The sequence below is a fragment of the Phaeoacremonium minimum genome, assembly GCF_000392275.1.
Source record: "Phaeoacremonium minimum UCRPA7 unplaced genomic scaffold PA7_03_scaffold_331, whole genome shotgun sequence".
Classification (NCBI taxonomy): Eukaryota; Fungi; Ascomycota; class Sordariomycetes; order Togniniales; family Togniniaceae; genus Phaeoacremonium; species Phaeoacremonium minimum.
In genome coordinates, this window is record NW_006921235.1 from 368,970 (window position 1) to 390,530 (window position 21,561).

The 21,561-nt window shown below is 50.7% G+C and overlaps 7 protein-coding genes across 7 annotated transcripts; 2 read left to right on the top strand and 5 right to left on the bottom strand.

Moving 5' to 3' along the window:
- Window positions 1-2,091: 2,091 nt before the first annotated feature.
- UCRPA7_4319 (putative acetylornithine deacetylase succinyldiaminopimelate desuccinylase-like deacylase protein) lies at window positions 2,092-3,541 on the bottom strand (the record flags this gene model as incomplete). Its single annotated transcript, XM_007916814.1, has 3 exons — window positions 2,092-2,110; window positions 2,166-2,192; window positions 2,544-3,541. The coding sequence occupies 3 exons, from the start codon at window positions 3,539-3,541 to the stop codon at window positions 2,092-2,094; spliced, it is 1,044 nt and encodes a 347-aa protein (XP_007915005.1).
- Window positions 3,542-4,504: 963 nt separating this feature from the next.
- On the top strand, window positions 4,505-6,145 carry UCRPA7_4320 (putative mfs allantoate transporter protein; the record flags this gene model as incomplete). The annotated part of the gene is made up of 3 exons (XM_007916874.1): window positions 4,505-4,920; window positions 4,974-5,739; window positions 5,795-6,145. The coding sequence occupies 3 exons, from the start codon at window positions 4,505-4,507 to the stop codon at window positions 6,143-6,145; spliced, it is 1,533 nt and encodes a 510-aa protein (XP_007915065.1).
- A 359-nt stretch (window positions 6,146-6,504) lies between these two features.
- On the bottom strand, window positions 6,505-7,316 carry UCRPA7_4321 (putative sterol 24-c-methyltransferase protein; the record flags this gene model as incomplete). Its single annotated transcript, XM_007916819.1, has 2 exons — window positions 6,505-7,080; window positions 7,140-7,316. 2 exons carry the CDS (start codon window positions 7,314-7,316, stop codon window positions 6,505-6,507), a joined length of 753 nt encoding a protein of 250 aa, XP_007915010.1.
- A 4,922-nt stretch (window positions 7,317-12,238) lies between these two features.
- UCRPA7_4322 (putative 50s ribosomal protein l27 protein) lies at window positions 12,239-13,291 on the bottom strand (the record flags this gene model as incomplete). The annotated part of the gene is made up of 2 exons (XM_007916862.1): window positions 12,239-12,939; window positions 13,060-13,291. 2 exons carry the CDS (start codon window positions 13,289-13,291, stop codon window positions 12,239-12,241), a joined length of 933 nt encoding a protein of 310 aa, XP_007915053.1.
- Window positions 13,292-14,710: 1,419 nt separating this feature from the next.
- UCRPA7_4323 (putative glc8 protein) lies at window positions 14,711-15,724 on the bottom strand (the record flags this gene model as incomplete). The annotated part of the gene is made up of 2 exons (XM_007916828.1): window positions 14,711-15,492; window positions 15,655-15,724. The coding sequence occupies 2 exons, from the start codon at window positions 15,722-15,724 to the stop codon at window positions 14,711-14,713; spliced, it is 852 nt and encodes a 283-aa protein (XP_007915019.1).
- Window positions 15,725-18,475: 2,751 nt separating this feature from the next.
- UCRPA7_4324 (putative m6 family metalloprotease domain-containing protein) lies at window positions 18,476-19,309 on the top strand (the record flags this gene model as incomplete). The annotated part of the gene is made up of 1 exon (XM_007916865.1): window positions 18,476-19,309. One exon carries the CDS (start codon window positions 18,476-18,478, stop codon window positions 19,307-19,309), a length of 834 nt encoding a protein of 277 aa, XP_007915056.1.
- Window positions 19,310-19,649: 340 nt separating this feature from the next.
- On the bottom strand, window positions 19,650-21,364 carry UCRPA7_4325 (putative allantoate permease protein; the record flags this gene model as incomplete). The annotated part of the gene is made up of 4 exons (XM_007916883.1): window positions 19,650-19,926; window positions 19,987-20,064; window positions 20,122-21,080; window positions 21,131-21,364. The coding sequence occupies 4 exons, from the start codon at window positions 21,362-21,364 to the stop codon at window positions 19,650-19,652; spliced, it is 1,548 nt and encodes a 515-aa protein (XP_007915074.1).
- Between the last annotated feature and the right edge of the window lie 197 nt (window positions 21,365-21,561).

Consider the following 21,561-nt stretch of genomic DNA (forward strand, 5'->3'; position numbering starts at 1 on the left):
ACGCTATTGAGGAGTGGGCTTCCGTTTGCCCCCAAGATATTCCCACCATTGGTGGACTCGTCAACATTTATATCTAGTAGTGTATCCCATTAGCCTGATTGCTGAGTTTAAGGAGTCGAGGTTCATGAGCCCTACACGCGATACAATTCTTGCTCAGCATCTCAGCATTGTCTTCGCCCCATTCTGTTGAGCCCACGAGGCCATACTCCTCATTATCCCAATTAGCCAGAATGCTATTTCAAGGTATTAGTTGCTGATTTTATTTTGGAATGTAATGAATTCACACACATCTTTCTCAATGGCTTCCAGCCCTTTGACAGAAGCTCTCCGAACGCTCTCACAACTTCATTCATGGCAGCGGTTCCGGAGACAGGATCTACAGCACCGCAACACCACGAATCATGATGATTTCCGAGAACGATGCATTCATTGGTAGCACCCTCGATTGTTCCGATAACGTCATATATGGGTGCATAGTTGTAAGTACCTATTTCAATGGTTATTCGAATACCACTTGAATGAGCTCAAGGATGCATACCTTGGTTGACAAGGGACACTTTCACTGCACTGGGACCAGTGCAGTAATCCACCCCTTCTAATTGTCCACACCAGTCACTGCCCTCTCCTCCCATTTGGAATGGACTGAGTCCGTGGCCGTTCAGGGCTTTGAGAAATGGCTCAGCCTCAGCATATGAGATGGGTAAAGATGGTATCTTAGGAATGGCATGACTTGGATCCTGTCTTTTAACATCTTCTCCAGGAAGGCTTGGATATCCGGGCGTGGTGGGATCGCCGACGGCAACTGAAAAGAAATCGACACTCCCACGCTGTATAGTCTTCGGGTGGCGGGCAGGTCCATTTGGATAATGCTCATACCCGTTTCTTATTGTATACTCACCATCTTCCTGGGGATCGTTGTATAGGATGACGCCAATGGCGCCAAACATCTCAGCCGCCCTTATTTTCAACCCTCGGAAGACTTTTGCATATTTGCAAATGACTATTTTGCCCTTGACTGAGATGCCTTTTGCCTCGAGGAGTTGGAAATCAGCGAGCGTGCCGAAGTTTGCGTAGACCAACTCGGCACATACGTCACCATTAGCGCTGAAGCCGTGAAACGCAGGAAGACCCCGTGCTGGAGATGATGTTGGATCTTCTGGCAATTCATCTTCCTCTAAAGTTGCCTCGAAGGCAATACCTCCATTAGCAGAATGTAATCTGAGACTCTGGGTGAGAGGAAAGTTTTGTAAGACGCTATAGGTAGCCAACTCTGTAGGGATCCCATATGATCGCCACAAGTCTCGAATTCTCTCTGCGTGAGCCAAATCGCCAGCAAGATGTGCTTCTGCGCTGTAGAGCTGTGACCAATGACGGAGATTCTGCACCTTAGGGGTGTGCAGCATCACCTGCTCCGCGTCAATTGCCTCCACCATGGTCGATTGGTCCGGGACGGTTATGGCAGGTAACGCTTCTTGGTTCTTTCGTATGGCGCGCAATTTAGCAAAACAACTATCTTGACTTCGTTTCGGGTTGCTCTGTGCTGATGGCTGGCCGAGGTCGGGCTTGAATCGTCGAGAGAGCGACTCAGTGGACGTCTATTCCGAGTCCGGTTCTAAATGATGGCTTGGCGTTTAAGTTGAATTGCGCCGGACAATGGCTTATTCTGTATTTCGTCGATTCCACCCAATTAGTATGTCATTCGTGTAAGTGTCTTGTCCTTTCATTTCTGATTATTGAGTTGTTTGAGTATTATCCAAATCTATTAACAAGCTACGGAAATAAAATCAGACCTAATTTAGCCCGACTCCACATTCTCGAGATCGCACTCACACTCCTTACTCTGTAGCGGCATTTTGCCCGCCTTGTAATTTCTAGAACATATCGAAGCGCCCACTGATGACTCGCGCGATAGCCGGATCCAGGCTTGTCTGGATTGAATTACAGTGGAGGCCACCAGTCAGTGCATTCTTATCCGTGAAGGTAATAAACGTTTTGTGTGTAGTTCGTTGAAGGCTGCATAACCTTCGCAACAAGGTAATTTTCTACCTTTGAATTGGTGGAACTATAGTAATAAACGTTCTCTCCGAAGCCTCAGGCAAGTTCGATGATGCTTTTCATTCAGTATCATGATCAATGACAGAATTCCCTGGCTGAGGGCTACATACGTAAAAGGGTCGACCATGCGCATCAGGCTGAGTCAAAGATAGAGCTCACCCATTCTTCATTGAGAAGCTATTGGCAGGAAACCATATCATTGCCAATAACTTTAATGCAATGGCTTCAGATTATGGTACAGATTATTTGTTTTATTCCTCTGAAGCTATCCGCATATGTCTACTATCACTCTCATGAACATCCTGATGCAGTCAAGATAGTCGGGAATATCAACTTTCTCATCTGGGCGAGTGTTGTATTTTCCTCCGGGCCCACAGACGATGCCTTCCATCCCCATGCTTTTGTATAAATGCCCCGCATCTGATCCGTAGAAACACGTGGGAGCAAGGACTCCGGTGGGCTGGTCCTGCCCCCTGACCTGGAAATACCCATCATTGAGAGAGCGGACGACCCTCGAGTCTTTCGGTGTCTCGAAGGCAGGCATTGTTGGTTCAAATCTCTGTTTCAGCTCATAAGTGAGGCCTGGAAACTTGCCCACCACTTGTTCGATGGCCTCCTTGATATCAGCCATGACATCCTCCTGGGTTTGTCCCGGCGCATACCGAGCACTGCCTGCCAGCTTACAGAAATCGGACACTTGTGCGGGTCTCCATTCCGCAAGTTCTTTCCCAAGGGCGCCATGAACGATGCCCACCGAGCATCGATTGCACTTCTCGTGATCCGGACTCTTCGCCCCACGAAACGTCATCTTGTCTAGCTTGGGAACGAGCTCACAAGCTGCCAGTATAGCATCAGTAGACTCCTCCCGGGCAGACATGTGGCGTGTGATGCCAATCAGATTGATCTCAAAGGTGAGCGCTTCTGCATGCATCGTGACTGCTCTGATGTCCGACGGTTCGCAGTTGATGAAGTAGTCGGCCTTTATCCTGCCTTGTTCGATCAAGGCCATAGTGCCAACACCGCCCTGCAGCTCTCCAACAACGTAAGTCAAGACGACGTCTCCTCGTGGCCGCCATCCACTAGCTTTTAACGTCTCAACTGCGCAAAAGTAGGCGGCGCAGCCAGACTTCATGTTGCTGACACCAATACCGTAGATGAAATCTTTATCGATCTTTCCTTCCCAAGGGTCGATGGTCCAACCCTCACTGACAGGGTTTGTGTCTAGATGGCCGTTGAAGAGGAGTGTCTTGCCTGTCTTGACTGCAGCATCCTGACCCCCAACTCCTTTCCAGGTCCCGACGGCATTCTGGCGCTTGCCCTCGTCGAAAGGATACACGTTTGCATCAAGGCCGATCTCTTTCATCCGCGAGGCCATAAAATTTGATGCTTCAATCTCGCCATCTGTCTGCGAATAGCTTTTGATCTGGATGAGTTTCGACAGAAACTCGAGGCATTTCTTCTCGTCGATGTCAGGAAACTCTGTCATTTTGAACAGACGCTTTTTGCTTAGTCTTCAAGATTTCACTCTCCTTGTTCGACGCATGTACAACACGGTATGAACATTGAATGTTGTTTGTTCTGGATAAACAGCCGATATCCGGACCTGCTCTTAATCGATGCTAGGCTTGATGGACTCAAGACACGGAAGGTGAAGGAGGGAGCTAAGAAAGTATAGCTCAATTCAGTTAAGTGCGCCTCTGCCAGGGTAATAAACGAGTAGCATCCATGGATAACCCTACAGATGCACCAAGACTCGCTAAGTTGCTTAATCGGCAGCGGGTCGTAGCTAAGCAATGCCACTGCCATTTAACGTGGGCGGGAGGCGTTCTTATCTGTCGCTTATTGGTGGTCGGGGAATTCGTCGACGAGAGTGGTAATTTTCATCCCGACGACTCTTGGCACACTCCCGCCTTTACGGGCACAAAATCACGAACACTAATTGAAGAGCACTATAATGCTCATGGCCGAAACCCTTGTTCGTCAATGTGCAGAGGTTGGTAATGAATCATGTAGCTGAAGGCTCTTAGGCTATCAGCACCTATGACTCTGTTCGAGCCAGCCATACGAGTCAGCAGCATCAATTGTCGGACGACGCCGACAGGAGCGATAAACGGAGGCCCAGCATATCGGGTTTTGCTGAAGGAATATCAGTACGCGCTATCGGTGGACCGACGGCTTATTCCCGTTTCCAAGAGTCGGCCGCTATCCCACTTGGCCGGGACTATCGAGGCGATTATATGTGCTGATCGGGGACCCATCCCGCTTGCGACCTGAGTATTCTGTAATTTAGTAACAGACATTACAAGAATCGGACAACTGCTGGGTGTATATGTTCGGCCTCAGCCATCTGCCGGTCCGGAAAATATTTGTCACAGAAATACCACTGGCATCGCATTGACCTCGTTTAACGAAACCTGCCCAAGCAGCCCAGCGCAAACCAATATTCACGATGGCTGATACTATTCAGGTGGCCTCTGCTCCCCATGAGGAGGCTGTCGATAGGGAAGCTGCCATGAAGGGGCAGGTTGCCGATGAGGGATACGAGCTCTTCGAGGAGTCCAACCCCCAGGCCTTCTCCCCTGAGGTTGCCGATGCCGTACGACGCAAGATTGATCGCCATCTGCTTCCTTTAATGTGCTGTTTGTACGGTTTGAATTACGTAGATAAGATAGCGATGGGCTGGGCTGTTCTATTCAACTTCCGGGGAGATCTAGGCCTCGTGGGAACGCAGTACTCTTGGGCGTCGTCGATGTTCTACTTCGGATACCTCATCGCACAGTATCCTGCAAATTACATTCTGCAACGCTACAAGACCGCAAAGATTCTCAGCTGCTCGGTTATTACCTGGGGAATTCTTATGTTGGCGTGAGTTGAATAAATGGGTCGTTGTGTTGAAGTCTCTGCTGACCTCATTCTAGCCATCTCGGTCTGCGCAACTTTGCTGGACTCATGGTCGTCCGATTTCTGCTTGGTATTGCCGAGTCGGTTGTTACACCAGGCTTTGTTTTGTATACCTCAATGTTCTATACTCGTCGTGAGCAGGTTTTGCGAACTATGCTCTGGGCGGCCATGCAGGGACTGTTCTCGATCGTTTCGAGTTTGCTCTCCTACGGACTAGGACACATCACAAATACGGCTTTAAAGCCATGGATGTACATTTTCCTCGTGCTTGGCTTGCTCTCTTTTATTGTCGGCTTCCTATGGTTCTTCTTGATGCCTGAGACGCCCAACAAAGCCAAATTCTTGACACATGAAGAGCAGATCGTTGCTGTCCAGCGCGTAGCCCAGAATATGATGGGTATCAAGGGCTATCAGTGGAAATACTATCAGATGTGGCATGCTGTCAAGGATGTTAAAACCTGGTTGGTCCTTGCGTTTGTTGTCTTCACGCAACTACCTAATGGTGGTCTAACATCGTTCGGCTCTCTTGTTATTTCTGGGTTTGGCTTTGACTCTTTCAAGACTTTATTGATTGGTCTCCCTTCATCGGTTGTTAGTGCTGGAAGTATGGTCGTTTGGGGGTCGTTCTCGATCAAGTATGGCAACCTTCGAACCTACGGAATGATTGTCCCGCTGTTGCCCGCTATTGCCGGTATTGCCGCAGTTTATGGAACAATGGACACGGGCGCGAACAAGTACGGTCGTGTTTTAGCATATTGGTTGATCAACTCTTATGCCGTGACGGTAAGGCTCGTCCCTAATTCTGTTGCTTTGATGAGGATCCTGATACACTTAACAGTGGCCATTCGTCCTCACTATTGTCGGGCAGAACATTGCAGGACACACAAAGCGAGCAACAACCAATACTCTTCTATTCATTATGTTTGCGGCTGCGAACATTGCAGGGCCGTTCTTATTCCGAAGCCAGGATGCACCGAAGTATGTGCTCGCGATCACTACCATCCTGGTGTTTTTCTGTGCGGCTCTCCTCTCCGCCATTCTCTTGAGAATATACATGATCATGGAGAATAAGAGACGTGATAGCAGATTTGGTCGGCTCGATGGGCTGGAGGAAAAGCTGGATGGTATGCGCCTGGGTATGCACGACAAGACTGATCTCGAGAACGTCGACTTCAGATATGTGCTGTGAAAAGTTCTCAGAAAACTCTGGCAGCTTGTTCAAGTCAAAAAGAGTTCGTTTATTACTATAGCTCGGCCAAGTATAGCGAAGGTAGTAGCCCTTTAAAATGAACAGGCCATGATGCCCTTCAAAAATAAGCGTTTATTACCCTCGCGAAGGAGTAATTTAAAGACTCTTTTCGCAGGCATTCTCTGATTTGTCCAATGGACTATTATACAATACATCCTCAAACTCTGTATACATGTCGTTTGTCTAATACTCTCCTGTGTTCTTCTACCTGTATTTTTCATCTTCTTCTCAACATTCCCGAAGGCTGTCCCCGAATATTTTATGCAAAGACAAGCGCTTTGGAGAGCATAATCCCATGCTCATAGTGGTTTTCGTCCAACCATCAAGAACATTGGTGTAAAAAGTTTATCCTTGCCACCCAGAACCAGTGCCTCCGCGGCTTTGCTCATGCTGTCGGCAGTTTTCTTTGTTCCCGGGGGTGCTAATCGAATTGCTTCGAGGACGCCAAATATGTTGTGCATCATCAAACGCCCCCATCTTGTCATGCGGAATGTCGTTAAAAGATCTCCAATGGAGGTCGCGTATCGCCAGTTCGATCCATCAAGCGGCCAATACCAAGGGCTCGGGTCGTTTCTCTCAGCAAGGTCTTCATGTTCGAGGAGTTCAAATCCAGCGTCCCGTATTGCGTCAAGGGCGACCGAAGCCTTGACCATGTTCGCGATTCCATCGCCTTGCTCAATATCGAGGCGGATCTTCCGATGAGTGAGATTGTCATTGTCGTAATCCTCTGTCATCACCCATTCATAGACGCCGAAAATACCACCAGGCTTGAGCACACGGTAGATCTGGCTATAGACATCCTTTAACGATGGTGCGTGAACGGTCGCTTCGATAGCGTAGACAGCGTCGAAAGTCTCATCTTCAAACGGCATTTTCTGTAGCCACATATACATCAGCCCAAAGCCAGGAAGTATGGGAAGGAACCCCATCATACCATGAAATCACCTTGAACAAACTGCAGCTGATCAGACATCCCCTCACTAGCGGCATAGCGAGTCGCCCTTTGTACTTGATACTCGTTCAGATTCAAGCCAGTTATGTAGCACCCGGTGAATCTGGCGATTTCCCGAGCTGGGCCTCCAACACCGCATCCTACGTCCAGAACCTTCATGCCTTGCTTAATGCCGATACTGTGGGCGAGATAATGCTCATGGCGAGCAATAGCTTGGTGGAATGGTTCTCTATGACCGAAACGGCAAAAGTGAAAGCTTTGACTCCAGCCATATTCATAAAAATCTGTGGCCAAGTTGTAGTACCTACAAACATGATTAGATGTTATTCTCACTAGCTTCCTTTTGTTAAACCGTACTGTCTAGTTAAGGAGGCATAATCTGCGGTTCGAGCCTGGTAATGGACGTTCATATTAGCAATGAATACTGTTGTTTACCCTTGATGCAACACTACTCACAGCTCTGACTTCCTCAGTCTCGGATTTTGCGTCCTTGTTGTCCCAGTGTTGGAAATATTCTGCTACCGCTGCCTTGTGAGCCTCTTTATCCTTTTTCAGGACTGCCGCAAACCCCTCTTTCGACCCTGCTGTGCCTTTATGGAGAATGCTATCAAACGACGCATCTTTCGATAGAAGAACCTGATATTCTTGTGGAGACGGCGCCATTTTCTTGAGCGTTGGATTGAAATCCAGGAAACCGGGCAATACTAAAAGGAGACTGCACAGAATGAATGGAAGGAAGTAGTTTGCAATGAAATAAAAGGCTCAACCAGAAGTTCTCCTATTTATGAACACCAACAGCTCTTCAAACTCGACTTCTTCATTAATGATGAGCTCCCCTTCGTTGATGTTGATATCAATAACGGTGTAAGTGGAGAACGCGAATACGTGGTCGATCCGAATACGAAGACGACGTTTTCGGGTTTTGCGCTACAGAATGTCTACTAGGCACAACCACCAAATGGCCCAAAACCATGCCTGTATATTGTCAATTGGAGTGCTAGAGGGTCCAGTATAATTAAGCGACACTTAGTGAGGCAGATAGAGCCTCTGGGGCACTTTACGCTATGGCATGCCACGCGTTTCGGCAACAGAAACTAGAACGGGACCCAGCACCAGCACACACTCAAACCGAACACGAGGACCTCAAGAATTAGGAGAAACAAGAAACGAATACGGATTGATATCAAAACTGATATGGGTCTGGCACCACCTGTGAGGGTTGCTCTAACACCTGGCAATGCTGCTACAGATTCAGGAGATGTTCTGGTTGCAATACCTAACACTTAGTATACCTCAGCTTGATAGCTTCAGATCCTTAAATTATTACTTCTTCGCGAGGGTAATAAACGCTAATTTGTCGAGGATATCATAGCCTCCTCAACGAGAGGAGCTACAGTAACAGATTGACACCTCTAGATTTGGATAAGTACAATGAGTTTGAATAGGCCATGAAGAAACTGGTATAATATATCTACTGGAGGACAAAGATGTCTGTATCTCCCCTCTCTAAGCTGTCCAGTTGCCGCAGAACGAAAATTTCCTTCGCCGGTGCCTTGGCTGACCTCGTATGGTTACCTCAATCAGGAATAGCTAGTGTAGGCCGGCATCAACGCACTCAACATGCGCCTTTAACTCCATGCTCTAATGTGAAGCAAGAGTCACTCATTATACACGAAACGGACCGCATACTGAGATAAGATTCCCTGGCCATTAGAGCTCACTCTTTCGAAATCGTGGAAAATACGGTTATTGTCGCATCCTCGTAAAACCAATTTTCGACAACGCATTCCGTATTATAGTTTATTGTGAAGACACCGCGGTGACCGATAAAGAACTCTTCACCGAGAGCATCGAACTTGACTTTGATCTTACCAGATGATACGGAGCAAATCCTTGTTTTCTCACCATCGGCTTCAAAGGTATGTGAAGTACCTGGCTTGATGCCCAGGATCTGCACGGTGGCATTTGGACCAACGCTGACAGCTTGGCTTAGTGTTAAATACGGAGCCGAATATGCGATGTCTGTGATTCCCGTCAGCAATCATCTACCAGAACGTGGTCCGTGACTGACTCTCCACACCGCTGTCGCTCTCTACGACGCGTCTCCCCGGAGCAAACTCCCAGTCTTCCATACCCATGCCATTGGTGGGAATCATGAGGGGTGAAACAAGCATGCGAGACCTGTTTCCGTCTATAATATCTAGTCTGCCGTCTGAAACGGCACTCGATGATATGTGAGATGAGACCAATAACGGGGTTGTACTCTTTTGCTCTAACATCGCCTGAGTCGATGATGAAGGAAGAGGTGACTGTGATACTGGGGTATCAAGTCTGATCATTTCCATAGGCTGATGTGAAGGCTGAGCCGACTTGATGACAGGAGCTCGGTTTACATCGTGAGCATCGTCTAGCTTGTCCTTCGTATCCTGACTGATCTGGCGGGCCGCGAAGGCACAAGGACGGCCCTTTTGGAAGTAGTAGCAATTGCAGCAGCTGTGGTCCAGTGACTTCCTGTATTTAAGCGGTGCAGAAGGTAATGCGACGCAATTCTCATGATAGACATGCCCGCCAGAATCGGCGTTAGGCGAGCTGCAGTTATTGCACAGACCGTTCTTACCGGTCACCTGGATAAGCATGGCGACCAAAGCCCTGAAGTCGCCCCGTTGGGGATCTTGGAGGCTATATGCCCACCTGACAGCAAGGTTGCGCTGACGAGGAAGATCCATCAGATATAATAGAAGCTCCTCTTCGTCCTTCTCTCCTAGTACGAAGTCATGAGCAGGTAGGAACTTGGAAGCGATATGCTGCCAAGCCTCTGACGTGACCTTGGCCTCCTCGAATGATGACTTTTGTGGGGAGCCAAACACACAATTACCGGAATATGGCTTTGCCTTCACAACGGCCGGTGGTCGAGCTTGTACATTGACTTTAAGGCTCGGAGGTGCTGTGCTTGAGCTCTTGGGTGGAAGGGGATCCGTCGATACGATTTTGGCTGGTAGAGCTCCCTTCCTGTCCGTTTCCATTCGCTGACCGACCTCACAGAGTGTACCATCCAGGCAATCATTCATTAGTTTGGCTCGATGGGTCGCCTGAGTCTCATCAGTTTACACGGCTTCTCATACGTCTTTTATGTTTCGAATGTAGGGAGTCAGAGACGGATCTCTTACGTTGAAATGACCGCCAAGACCCCTCAGGGTCGTGCAAGACGACCTGCAGCTCCGTACGGGACAGACCCATGGATGACTAGCCTCCATGTCTGGGATATACTGGCCTGGCAGCAATGCGCCATACGTTGGTTGTTCGAGTCCCTTCTCATCTACCATACTTTAGCTTTGATCTGTGCTTACAAAAATCGAATTTCTCGCATACCTATCCAAGAGGTGTAAGCTCGCGAGCCCGCCATGGTGATGGATGGCGGATCTCTCTTGGTCTCTGAATGCAAATCACGCTCGTCATCCGTATCACCTTCACTCTTAACGAAGGTAGATGGCGATGGGACGTTTTCTTTTCCCGAGAAAGTTCTCTTTTTTGGCATGTTAGGCGAACTGCGGTCGACAGCATGTTCTGGTTCGCGGAGCGGTGACTTGTTATCATCCTCACTCTCAGACGAGACCACCGAATTGTCACGCCTGGCTGGGCTGTATGCAGGTCTAGGGATGGCTTCTTTCCTGGCAAGGGGCAACTGAGCTGGGATAGAAGTGTCTGACCCCGAGCTGATGGATAAAGCTCTCGGCCGGGGACTTGATCTTGCATCCGGATCTGGGGTGCGGACAGTCCGGGGCGATGGTGACCTTATAAGGCTGCGCGATAGGGATGAATCGGACATAGGGCCAGTACCACTGATACGGCGCCTCTTGGGCTCAGGGTGCGTCCAGTCGGAGACATCTGGCAACGCCACATGCTGCTGCTCGGCGGCCACTGAGACGGGTTTGATAGAGACTGGTAGCAGGCGTGGCGCCGAAACTGGAGTAGGAAGGGCATTAAGAACGGAGCTGACACGCCGCTGAGGAAGTGGTCCGTCGCTTCGTTGTAAACGCTTGAGGCCGGGCCGGGTTCCAGTCTTAGTGTTGGTGACGGCCGGCGTTCTGGGGCCGGAACTGAAGCTGCCGCGCTTGCCCCGCAGAGAGTCGCGCGAAGCGTTGGGGTTGACATGCCCAGAGCCAGACGCAGACATGGCAACCAAGGCGCTGCGAAGATGAGGTGATCGGAAGAAGAAGATGATACACAAGTCGCGTGATCCTCTGCCCGGCAGCTCAGGGGCTCCGACGCCGCGCTCGATGCAAGGCCCTCATCACTCGGAATTTCAGGGGTAGGCAAGTAGGAGTGATCAACTACGGCGGCTAGAGACGCGACAACAACAGCTGGCGGCGGCTGCCGTTACGACCCAGCTAGAGCTATACGTAGGGAATCAAGTACAGCTAGCGACTGTGATTGTACGCAAGAGCCGCAAAGGCAGGCGCTGTTTTGTTCCGGGAGACGGTTGTCGTTGCTGAGACTGAAGTTGATTGAGGATGTTGCTCAGTTTGAGTGGCTCAGCTTTCGTGTCTCTATGAAGCCCCTCCCCGTTGAGGTGTGGCAGGCTTTATCCCCCCTGTTGATTGAGCCCAGGCGCGTCAACATGCAGTGTCACAGAGAGATATCCCCAAATTCAAAGTAAACTTGTCAACCCGAAACTCTTTACATTACCTGGACCTCGCCATATTCATTGCTAGTTGCGATTCACGTAATATGTACAAAATGTATGACTTGATTAACACGGCTATCAGACACTAGAAAGTGTGCAACACAGCGGCCTTTAACAAGCTTCAGGTCTGATAGAAAGTGTTCTACATTCTTCTCATTGTTCAATGCGGAGCTGGGTCAAAGCGTGCCAAGGGCATGTGTATTTCTCCGATGATATGACATGGTGTACTGGATTGGTATTATACAATATTTTTGCGATGTTTGCACATGATGCTACATATTCGACAAATCTAGGCCTTGATGCTTAGTTTACCCGGCCGAGGGATACATGCCTATTGCGCTGCCGAGTTGAAGAAAGACTTTGCTGGTCGTCGACGTCGGGAATCAACGCTGGACAATCATGCCGCGGTCTTCTTCCCATCCTTTCCTTTCGAAGCCTTGCCCTTTCTTGGCCCCTCAGCTGCCCGCATCTCAGCCTGGCGCTGTCTCGTCTCTTCCCTCTCCAACTCCTTCTGCTTCGCCTCGAGCTTCTTGTTTTGCGCCATCTTTCTGAACCGCGCCTTCCGGCCGCCCAGCTTCCACGGCGCCGTGTACATTGTGCGTCCCGCCAGCCGGCCGATGGCGGCGTTTCCTTCCGCATAGCTATAGTTGCTATTGAGGTGAAGGACCCGCGTGCGACGACGCTCCTGCCATCGCCTGGTAACGAGAGCCAGACCCTGCGGTTCCTTGGCCTTCTTGGCCTTCCGGGTCTTCTTAGATGTCTCGGTAGGGAGATCATAGTACGCATCTCTGACTACCCTTCGTGGGAGGCCGCTGGCGCTCAAAAGGTCGGCTGGCGCGCCCTCCTTCCTCGGCACCGCGACCATGCCTAGCTTGCGCTTGCGGACAGCATGGCGGGGGTATGGCAGCTTGTCTTCGCGGTTGAAGGCCACTCCAATGTACTGTCTTGTGGGGTGACGTAGAGGATCGCGGTAGTATTTGACGTATCCGGCCACGCCGGCGTGGATTGTGTGGTCTCGTCCCAATATGACGTTCTCGCCTGGATGCCAGATTGTGCCGCGCTGCTTGTAGATGATGTTTCCGGGTATGACATATTGATCTGTGTAGAAAAGAAAAAGATTGTGTTAACCATACAATCAGGGAACGTGATGCCAGACAGGTCCAGACAATGTTGCCAGCACTCCAGGTCCGACAAAGACAGTGGCGACACGTTACATACCTCCGCTCCTTTTGGCACCTAACTTCTTAGGTATCGTCTTCCGCGGCCGGAGCTTGTAGGCTCCCTGGCTCTTCACGGAGGCATATTTTCGGCCCTCAATCGATGCATTCCCATCGCGAAAGCTCGGTGTCGCGACCAGTGCCGGTCGCAGGGCTAGAGAATACGTCAGCGCCGGTCTGTAGCCTCCTGAGGCAACGGCCTGCAGCGGCCGATGCAATTGAGCCAGCCGCATGTCCGGGGCGGTATTGCGAGGTGAATCGGGGGTGGTAAACGACTGGTAGATTGAGCTCTAGAGGAACATTCGGTTTTGAAAATTGGATTGGTGACAGGCGACACCAGCTTAGTCATCTGCTGATAACGATAAGCTCCGGACGTTCAATAATGGGTGGGGAGTTTTGGACACCTCACCCAAGCGTGCCGTCCGTTAATTATACCAGCATCACTCTCACTGACAGCACCTTCACCAATTCCCACGTCTCTCCCTCGTCGACATTTCATTGTTCCTTCTCAGCGACACACAGCAGCATATGCTCAATTGCCTAGTCATTTGGCTGTTTGAAGGGACCACATCGCTCGTGTTGTGCCAAGATCTTCACACCCGAACATAAAGGGAGCTCGAACTATTGTGATTAGACAAGATTCAACGAGAAGACCAACCTTGCACTGGCAACATGGGCTACCTGAGTGCGCTTCCTCTTCTCTTCCTGGCGTTTACGAGCTCCGTCAGCGCACAATTTGGATTTTTTGAGCAGATGTTTGGTGGCCAGCAGCAACAGCAGCACCAGCAACCGCAGAACGCTCCGAGCGACTCAACATTCTACCGTCAGCAATTTGAGCGAGGTAAGTGTGGGCTCCTGTTCCTGAAGGACGTCGAATAGGCTGGATGGTTACTGACGATATTGACTACATGACAGCCCATTGCTCGAATTATCTTTGCCCCGATACTCTTGCCTGCGTACACTTCCCCCACCACTGCCCCTGTGCATGGCCGAATCACGAGGACAAGTTTGAGTTGGCTGATGGCCAAAGGATATGTGTGTCCAAGGGCGGTTTCAAGGCGGGGGAAGCTCAGAGAAAGGTTGAACTAGCGAGGAAGGGTCTTCTGTGAGAACACAAAACTACAAGCTGTACGATTAGTCGGACTCGAAGCGGAGTGCTACAAGACTGTTTAAAGCCGCAAAGTGTAGAATCTGAGGATCATGAAGCGGAAGCACACCACCGGTTACATCGCCTGGGATTGCCTCAGAACTCTCAAGAAAGTGTAATGACAAGATTGATTGATACGTTCTTCGCAGGCTCTACTGTACAAAGTCGTCTTGCCGAGAAGCAAGCTTTCTCTTTACAAGATTGTGGAGAGTAGAGACAGAAGGCCATGAGTCAAGCGCTTGAAGTCGCCTCCCAAAGCCTCTACTTCCACCAAGCGTGCTTCCTCTGAAGCTGTGCTGCCCATAATGCCTAGAACAACATAAGGGACATGTCGATATTCAGTGTACCCCAGTCTTCCAGGGTGAACTCCTAGCCCAAAACTCCAATAACCCTGATGCATCACCATTCCCATCTTGCCGCGTCACTCGTCGACTCATATGTGTACTACTACCTCGTCCGCTAGCCTCCTCTAGTTACACTAGAGACACGGGGGCGAAGCGCAGGTCTATACAGCCCGTCCATTTGAGTTCGGAACGGGAGGGACGGCGCGGCCATTGCTTTCGTCGTCATCGCCGGCTAGATCATCGAGGTCCTCGGGGTGGCCCAGCAGGTGGGCGACATTCTTCATCTCGTAGTGCTTCTTGCGCATCTGGGTAAAGCGGCGGTGCTTTTCACGCTCCTCGGGGCTGAGTCCGACCAGCTCGTCGTCGTCGTTATCGTGGCCGGATCCGGCGTCGTCTACGTGCACCCTGCTTCCTCTGTGCTTCATGGCGACCTCGTCGGCGGGGACGGGCTCAGGCTCGGGGACGGCCTCCTCGGGCTCGCCGAGCGACAGGCCGGGAATCTCATCCTCGGCATTGGAGGCGGTCTTGCCGGACCGGGCGGGCTTGGGGATGCCCGACCCGACCATGTCGATGTCGTGGTCGTCGTCGGAGGGATCCTCGGCGGGGTCGTAGTGCTTGGCGTAGGGGGTCTTTGGCTCGGTGATCTTCATGGTGGAGGAGCGCTCCTGCTCGGTCAGGTAAAGGTTGGCCTCGTCCCACTTGAGGCGCTGCGACGACTCCTCGTCGCCGTGGTGGCTGGGGGTCCTGGAGGATTGGCGCCGGGAGCCGGCGGGGCGGGCGGCGGAGGAGGAGCGGCGGTGGCCGGCATTGTACTGGGTATTTTGAATGGTGAGCTCCTTCTCGGTGATGGAGTCGTCGTCGGCCTCGGGAGTCGCGGAATTTGCGTGGTGGAGCTGGGTGGGAGACACGGGTGGAGATCGCTGGAAGGAGTTCTTTAGGATGCCTGCAGTGATGAGAGGCACGTCAGTCTATCTTGTATTCCTCTGGGGAAGAAGTCATCCTGGACACAGCCGAGACGGCGGAGCCTTTGGCAGGCGAGGCGGCATATCAGGCCGTCATCATGGAGTGGGCTGTGGGATGGATGGGATGGATGGGATGGACTTACCCTTTGGCCGCTTGGTTTCGGGGCCGGGCGGGGAGTGAGGGACTGGACTCGAGGTCACGACGGTAGCCATGGTGTCGCTGTAGTTCTGTTGGTGTCTGTATTGGAGACCCGACAAACGCTGAAGATACCGGGATGGGATGTCAGTGTCGTTGACCACGAGAGTACCGGTATGATATGCGTGGGCAAAAGAGAATGTGGATAGATGGATGGCAGGATGGAGACAAAATAACGTTAACACCTGAACGGTGCCCGCTGCCAGCCAGCGCAATGACGGGGATCTCAGGTGGCGGGGGGAGGTGGGCTGGTGGGCTGCGGGTCGGTTGCTGCCTTTTAGGTAAGCTACCTACAGTAGGTACTTTCTATAAAGATCAAATGTCAGGCTGCGATGGAAATGTGAGAATAACTCCCTATATTGGCGAGACGCCAGCGAGGGGAGCGTGCTGTTCTCGTTTGTTCTTGATGATTGTCGTCCGGATGATAAGACGCAGTGCATTGCACATTGAATGATGATGATGATGACAATGACATAAATGCATGCGGCATCTAGACTGAGTGAGGTGACTTCTTTTTTTTTAGTGTCGTTCTGGGGCTGCCTCCCTTGGAATCTGACGCGGCTACCGCTTCCAGTCACTAACCTTTTCCTTCTATCGGTTTCGTTTTGTTTTGGTGCCGAGGGGCTGGACCTCCGTTTCCACGCCATCTGCCCCCGGCCGGGCAACGTTAACGTTAATTAATGGTAACGATAGTCTAACGCTTTCACCAAACAAATGGATGTCAACCTGTCCAGCCGATGACGATCTCTACGCCGCCACGCTTCTGAGAAACCTCCATTCGTGTTTGTATACGCTCCTCATGTTGTATTGTATACACTCCCCGGTTACGCCTCATTTACAAGAGCTGACGATGATGATGGATGGTGAGAGTATTCATGATAAAGGGTGGCTGGCTGGGCATAAGATACAACAACAGGCCCTTGAGCCTGACAACGCGTTTTCCCCATGTGCATGTGATCGCTCCAGCACTCCGGACAACCGAGACAGCTCCATGAACCATCCGTCCTCGTGCCCTGAGTTGATTTAACAGTACCTACTTACTGCAAGCCATACAAGAGACACAGAGGTGTCAACGGAGACACCAACCCTCCCGACGCCTTTATCATGCTATGGTTGGGCTTGGCTTCCGCCTTCATTCGTCGGGCACTCAGTCAATCAACCTTCTTCTCTTGCTAATCAGCTTTGCTGACTTCACAATCGAGGCGGGCTTGAATCTACACGTATTAGTGTACAGTCCTAGCCCAGCACGCTCGTCCCTAGGGCAAGTCCGGCAAGGGTCTGAGGGTCCCAGGGTCCATCTGTTTAGGCTCACGATCGGCTGACATCATTCAACACCAACACCATGACCTCACTGTGCATTTGCGCTTCACGGATTTGACCACACTGGCGAGACTGGCTATCCTACTTTCATGCAACCTACAGTATATTCCAGATCCCCGCATTCACCACGCCCAGATATGCCTAACAAAAGGGCATCTAGTCATTAGACTAGATAGATCAGAGCAACTGTAAAAGAGACAAATGATGGGGCGAGCCGCGCCACGCGGAGATCGTGATCCGATTGCCCCCCTGCCTGGACTGGGGCATGCGGAGGGATCGCTTCTAGACCAGGCGCCCATACCTTAGTGCAGTATGACACGATTACCTTCCCTTGAAAACATGCCTTTAGATTCTTATCCTTTTCCCTCTGAGAACTTCTGCATCCTAGAGACGGCAGAAAGCCAGATTCCCTCATCCCAACTCGTGTGGAATTCAATGTCAATGTCCGAATCATCTCCAGCGACTACCATACGTCCTCAACCAATTCTCCCGTCATAAGTGTAAGTGGCTGTTTCCGTAGAGAAGAGCTGGTCAAGTCGGTGTAAACAGTGCAGTTTCAGCAACCGTCGATGCAAGGACTAGCTTTCTTGTGCTTGGGTTCGGAGGTAGTTGATCCAATGCTTCCCTGTCAATCGCTTGCAGAGAGCATCCTGGCCGTTGAACGCCGAGTAGGGTCGGCCAACGCTCCACCGCCCTCGGTATGGAAATAGCGAACCGGTTCGTCTCTCATATATAAGGTACAGATATATGCAATCTCCTGTGACATTGAGCCGGAAGAGGTTATGTGGTGACGAGGGCCAACCAGACGTGTCACAAACAAGTCCATGTTACAGCCAGACCCCGCGCATGTATCTGGCTCCACCAAGATAATTCCAACTCGGGAAGGTCGCCGCCTAAGGATACTGGATCTCAACGATAGGAAGATAATGCACCGAGAAGTAGATATTTATGTGCCCACATTCACGGCTTACAACCAGAGTGGTAGATTGATCATGGATTGGGGAAGGTTACCCCTCATTCGCCCCTTTCAGAGAACGTCTGTTTCCAAGTGTTGTGTCCAGGCAACTTGAAAGACTTTGGTCGATTAGCAAACGCTCGCCATGAAGCTATCTCAATGGCTCACATCTTTGTCACAAGCAGCAATATGGTCAGCCTCATCTGTTGCTGGTAGTGCCTCGGAAAGGAGAGCGACCAGCTCGGAATGCAAACTCCCGGCAGACGATGGTGTCTATCTCAGTTCTGGATTTGGCTACGAGCTGAATTGCGCTCCAAGCACTGGCACCCTAAATGCGTTCATGTTTTTTGTCGACTTCCCAGACCAAGGGGCTACTGACAGACCACAAGATCTCTACAGTGTCTTTCTTCCCGGGGCCGCAGATTGGTATGCCTCCTCCTCGTACGGCAGACTCACGCTAAACGTGTCGGCCGACACCTCTCGTTTTTACCGCATGCCTGCAAAGGCAGATTCTTATGGCTGGCAGCGCGGACTGACGTCTGAGGCCCATCAGACTTACATTCAGGATGCCCTGGACGCATACACAAGTGTAGCTGGCCAGCAGTCTCTTCCAAACACTGATGTCTTGTACATTGTTCCAACTCAAAACGCCACAGCCATATCCTTCTCGCCGACATACATGGGCGATGTGACCACTCGTAGTGGTACGCCAGTCGCTAAAAAGGCAGTGACGTTTGGTCTCGATGCCTACGTTACTTGGCATTACAAAGTCCTAAACCATGAAACCGGACACACAATGTGCCTACCAGATCTGTACCCGCTGCCCTCTGGCCCCACGGGATTATATATCGGCGGCTGGGATATGCAGGGCTACATCAACGGACCAAGCCCTGACTATTTTGCATGGAACAAATGGAGGCTCGGCTGGTTGTCCGATGACCAGATCGACTGCCTCACCACTCCGGGTTCTACGACGCACACAATATCGCCACTCGAGAGTCCAGGCGGCACCAAGGCTGTCGTTGTCAAGCATAATAGCACGGCTACCCTCGTGGCAGAAGTTCGCTCTTCTCAGGGCATTGACTCGGCATCGTGTGCGACTGGTGTTTTGCTCTACACTGTATCAACCGTGACCGCCACTGGGCTCGGCCCCATTCGTGTATTGGACGCGAACCCAGGCTCCGGCGGTTGTGCAGGCGACGAGTTGAACGATGCGCCGTTAAACCTAAACGGCACCAGCTCGTTCGTCGTGCCGGGCTGGAACATTACCGTTACGGTTATCGGGCAGGTCGGAGCAACATACAATGTCCAAGTGAATGTCAAATGAATTACTGGTAACCCTCGACTGCTCTGTAGCGAGACCGTGAGATGACGGCGACCAAGAGGCCGCCGGAAGGCAAATCTCTTACCCTCCATATACTCATTCCATCATCTGAGAAGATTTTTCCATACTGCATGAGGGCATAATATGGTGATCCATGATTGAACATGTAAACTAGGATTCTACCATATCGCACATCTTTCCTACCCAGTAATCACTTCTTCTACACTGCTCCGACCAACTCGCCTTCGCCGAGGCGAAACCGAGTATTGACCCCCCCAAATATGATCTAATTACCTTCGCACTGGAACTCAAAACTTTATCAGAGATATCTATCCCTAGTCCCTTAGGTTGTGTACCTGAATCCTTCATTCTGCTTGTCAGTCAGATCAAGCCAGTCCTGCTCGGCGGCGAGTCTGGCTTCGATAGCTTCCGCCCGCTTACGGTTGCTCATATGGCAAAGAGCACCGTAAGCGAGGATGCAAATCATGGCGACGATATAGCACACGATCATAGCAATGATACCACCGGTGTATTTGGGAGCCTGGTCGGCACGGAATGTTTGCGGGCCAATGATGTTACCAGTGGTCCAAGAGATGTAGAACCATGCGTAGAGGACAATCCTAGGAGATTATTGTTAGCACTAGAGACGATAATCATCATCTGGGCCAAGCAATACATACTTCTTGGTATGGCCAGCAATGTTAGCTTGGTAGATCGAGACAAGAGTGACGTATGGTGCCCAGTAAGTGTACAAAATACTATTAAAGGTTAGTTCATCCATAATTTCTCCTCATGAATTCTAGCCATGTACTTACTATAAACCAATGAGCTGACCAGCAAGATTGTCTCGAGGTAAAGCGTAGCAGAGGATGGCACCGAGCAGAGGGAGCAGGATTGAAGCAGCAACCATGACTGTGCGATATCGTCTTGTCGTAGATGCGAGGAATGACAGGGCTAGACCCGAGAGGGTGCTCATAGCTCCAGGGGGCATGGCCAACAATGAGGTTTGCAGCGGACTGAAACCAAGACCGCTGATAATCAACGTGTTGAATGTAGTCAATCCGCCGTTAGGAACTTGGAGAGCAATAATAGAGATCCAAATGAGCCAAGTCTTCGGGTCAGCGAATGCCTCCCAGATTTGTTCCTTCTTGATTGCCTTGGTCTCGATACCCGTGTTGTCCGCAGCCTTTCGCTGGATGATGATGTACTTCTCCCTTGGCGTAAGTCTCTTGGTCTCCAATGGGTTGTTGGGGAGGAACCAGAAGACAACACCAGACCAAACGATAGTGATCGAGCCAAGGAGGAGAAAGATAATCTTCCAAGTTGCGAATGGGCCTTTGTAGTATCCTACAACCCAAGCCACAAAACCGTTGACAATAGGCGCAACAACGTTGAGAATAATAGAGTTACGTCTAGGTTGCTCCTCAGGCCTGTACCACATGGAGACAATCAAGGTAACGGCGGGAATCAAGAGCGCCTCAAAACCTCCAAGCAGGAAACGGCAGACGAACAACCCGGCGAAGCTAGAGGTAGCAGCCATGCACATCTCCATGATTCCCCAGCAGAGGACGTTGAAAGAGAAGAAGACAACAGCAGGCATTCTCTGAAGACAGTATGCTGCAGGCCACATGAAAAGAAGACCACCGAAGAAGGGTGCAGAACCAATCCAGGAGTATTCCTGTCCAGTAAGGTGCAAATCCTTCTTGATATCGTAGATGGCGGCAGCAGAGATGGCAGTCTTGTCAAGGCCAGACAGAGTAGCACACACGAACAGCTGAAACCTGTTAATTCACAACTCTCAAAAAGGGTAGAAGATGATCATACAATAGGGATCAGCCACCAATCGATCTTGCGCATAAGCTTCTTCTCTTCCTCCTTGCTCCAGCCATCCACACCCATTTCATCCGCATAGTCTGCGATGATTTGGGCAGCAATATCAACATCTTTGGCATTGCCTGCCTTGACGGCTTTCACGGCTGCCTCCACAGTAAGAGGAGCAGGCTTAGGTTCCTGGATAATCTCATCCGCTCTTGCGGGTGCAATGGCATCTGAACCCATGTTGACGAACAAGAGACTTGAACAAGGCAGTGTCTGTCTCGGAGTAGCTCAAGCCCTACTTCTGGAAGGTTGAAAAGCAGGGATAGGGATGAGGACGATCAACATGGGCTAGAGAAGACGGAGGATCACGCAGACATTTGAACTGTCTGGATCGCAGTTACAGATGGGCTGTCAAAGCCTCTCAATTATCAGTTGTC